General features: G+C 38.6%; 1 protein-coding gene across 2 annotated transcripts in view; it reads right to left on the bottom strand.

The window, feature by feature from the left end:
• Positions 1-1,883, bottom strand: part of LOC134198574 (dehydrogenase/reductase SDR family member 7-like) — a 3,208-nt gene extending 1,325 nt beyond the window's left edge. The window contains exons 1-5 of one of the 2 annotated variants that reach the window (XM_062667989.1): positions 1,677-1,883; positions 1,449-1,566; positions 1,078-1,286; positions 824-957; positions 1-107 (exon numbers count right to left, since the gene is read on the bottom strand). The exon at positions 1-107 is cut by the window's left edge and continues 79 nt beyond it. In XM_062667989.1, the coding sequence (XP_062523973.1) occupies positions 1-107; positions 824-957; positions 1,078-1,286; positions 1,449-1,566; positions 1,677-1,845 (737 nt within the window). In that variant the 5' untranslated portion in view covers positions 1,846-1,883. The remainder of the gene's footprint in view (positions 108-823; positions 958-1,077; positions 1,287-1,448; positions 1,567-1,676) is intronic. The other variant, XM_062667990.1, reaches the window with a different exon arrangement.
• Between the last annotated feature and the right edge of the window lie 637 nt (positions 1,884-2,520).

Here is a 2,520-nt window from a genome sequence, read left to right as displayed (position 1 = left end):
TCCGTCTGTCCAAATGCCCTTCCATCAGCAAGAAGAGCATTCTTACTGAGATTTGTACTGACAGGACCAGGCATTATGTTACACACAGAAATGCCATTCCCAACCATCTAAAAGTAAACGTAATTGCTATACTATTTTTCATCATAACTTTTCATTGTTTCCATTCTCTGTTTCTGCACTAGTGCTAGTTAATTACTTCACAACCATTTGTCATGACAATATGTCAATGGCTAAAGTTTATTTCTTTGTTAATTGTTGTTGTTGTTGTTGTTGTGTGTGAGTTTGTGTGTGTGTGTGTGTGTGTGTGTGTGTGTGTGTGTGTGTGTGTGTGTGTGTGTGTGTGTGTGTGTGTGTGTGTGTGTGTGTGTGTGTGTGTGTGTGTGTGTGTGTGTGTGTGTGTACTTGTGGGCCTTGGTGTCCAGTCGCAGAGCTGCAGCATATTCAGTGCACTTGGATGAGCTCCACCTAGATTACAGTGCTGGCCCTAAAGCCTCCAAGTAGAGCATGGAGGCCTTGTCTCTAGAGGCAGGGAGAGATCTCTGCAGCTGACCTTAAGGTCAACGTTTAATGACGTAGAGGGCTTGACACTTGTCTAGTGTGTGTGTGTGTGTGTGTGTGTGTGTGTGTGTGTGTGTGTGTGCGTGTGTGTGTGTAAATGTTGCCTGATTAAAACGGAGATATATAAAGCATGGACCAAGTTCAAGTTGCGTGAATGGACAGACATTATTTTGATACTTTTAGTTCCATACATTCCTATAGCTCCATCTTAATCAGACATGGCACTTAATTAATTAATCCCAGCAACATATTTCTGAACACATACATCAAGTCTCAGAGCAGACATATATCCATTCATGGCATGTTTAGCTGCTGTAAGCGGCGCCCTCAATGGAAAATCCAACTTTGCAAGAATAGACACAACGCTCACAATCTGACCACACCCATGTTCCATCATTCCTATATAACACAAATATATCAATCACCATAAACAAATCATTTCTAGCAATTCCTTACATAAATTATTTGCCAATTTATTGTATTGACCCTAATAGTATAGTAATGCTCATGCAACCTCACCTGGTAAAACAGCCTGAGTAAGTGCAGTCTGTCCAAAGAAGTCAACCTCCATCACAGTCCTTAACAACTCGTCTGTCACCTCTTCGACTGGAACACGACAAGAGATGCCTGCACTGTTAACCAGCACATCGATGTGTCCATACAGGCCCCATGCCTGCTTGACCACGTCCGTAGGATTTTCAAGTTTCGATAAATCAACTACCAAAACCCTGTAAATCAAGAATTTATTGTTGCATAACAAATTAAAAAATAAACTAAAAAATTAAGTACAAATATTAATTATTAATACTTTAATTGTTTCTTCTTTCTTCATTATCTTAAAATGCAATTTATTAATTAAATATATTAATTAATATTGGTAATTAACTGACTTAACATTGCGTCCATTGTTCAATGACATCTGAACGTTTTCTAGCTTTCCTCTGTTTCTTGATGAAATAATGAGTCGAGCTCCTTGCCTAGCAAGTATCTTAGCCACACCCTCACCAACTAAACAAAAAGAAAGTGTAAATTGTAAGAGTTTTGAATAGTGATCCTAGTTGCTTGGTTCTTCACTTTATTGTCCTAGTAACAATTAGAAACTCAAGAACGCCACCTACTGCCTGAAGATGCACCGGTAATCCACACAACTTTGTCTTTGAAGTGATCTCTCTTTGGGGTTGGCTTCAAGAGGAGACTAATGTCTGCATCAGCTCTACTAAACTTCCAAAATACGTAGAGCAACACTGTCACACCAACGAGCAGCAAAGATAAAGCGACGAAAGCCATAGAGAAGCATACCTATAGAGTGTTGGTCTAGCTCTGACATACGGGAACCGGACACGATGTCGGTAAGGGGTCAGTGGTACGAGGCTGTCCAGAAATTCGCAACGATGCGGAATGTCGATAATAATGCCCTGACAGCTACGGCAGCAAAACATTCAACCAGAGAAAACAATCCAAATTTAGATAAGAGATCCACACACAACAACAAACTCTTTACTAACTAGACAATGTAGTAGATGACGTCAAAAAAAGTTATAAGAAAAAGTTAGGCAAGATTTCAATATCATGTATTAAATAATTAATTAATGAGCAAAAAATATTGAAACTTAATTAATTAAATTTAGCAACTAGACTACTATTAGAAAATCTTAAAATTTACAATTTTGGAGAAGGTGTATATAAGAAAGATACTATTTGAGCATATTCATGTAGTTCGACTTATTGCATTTCATCATAGTGGTAGGTAGATCGAGGGTTTTATTGAGGGGTGGCGCAGTGATAATTTCTACATATGACGTCACCATGAATCAATTAAATTTACAAAATTGTCCGTTTTCATTATTAAAAACGCGATAGAAATCACGTGAATCTGAACTGTGAGAGCCTGAACTGTCAGAGTCTGACTCAGTCTCAGGTTAGGGCTGAAAAGGATTTGCCAGTCTAGATAATAGCCTCTAG

Source organism: Corticium candelabrum, chromosome 2 (genome assembly GCF_963422355.1).
Source record: "Corticium candelabrum chromosome 2, ooCorCand1.1, whole genome shotgun sequence".
NCBI lineage: Eukaryota > Metazoa > Porifera > Homoscleromorpha > Homosclerophorida > Plakinidae > Corticium > Corticium candelabrum.
This window is presented reverse-complemented; position numbering and strand designations above follow the sequence as displayed.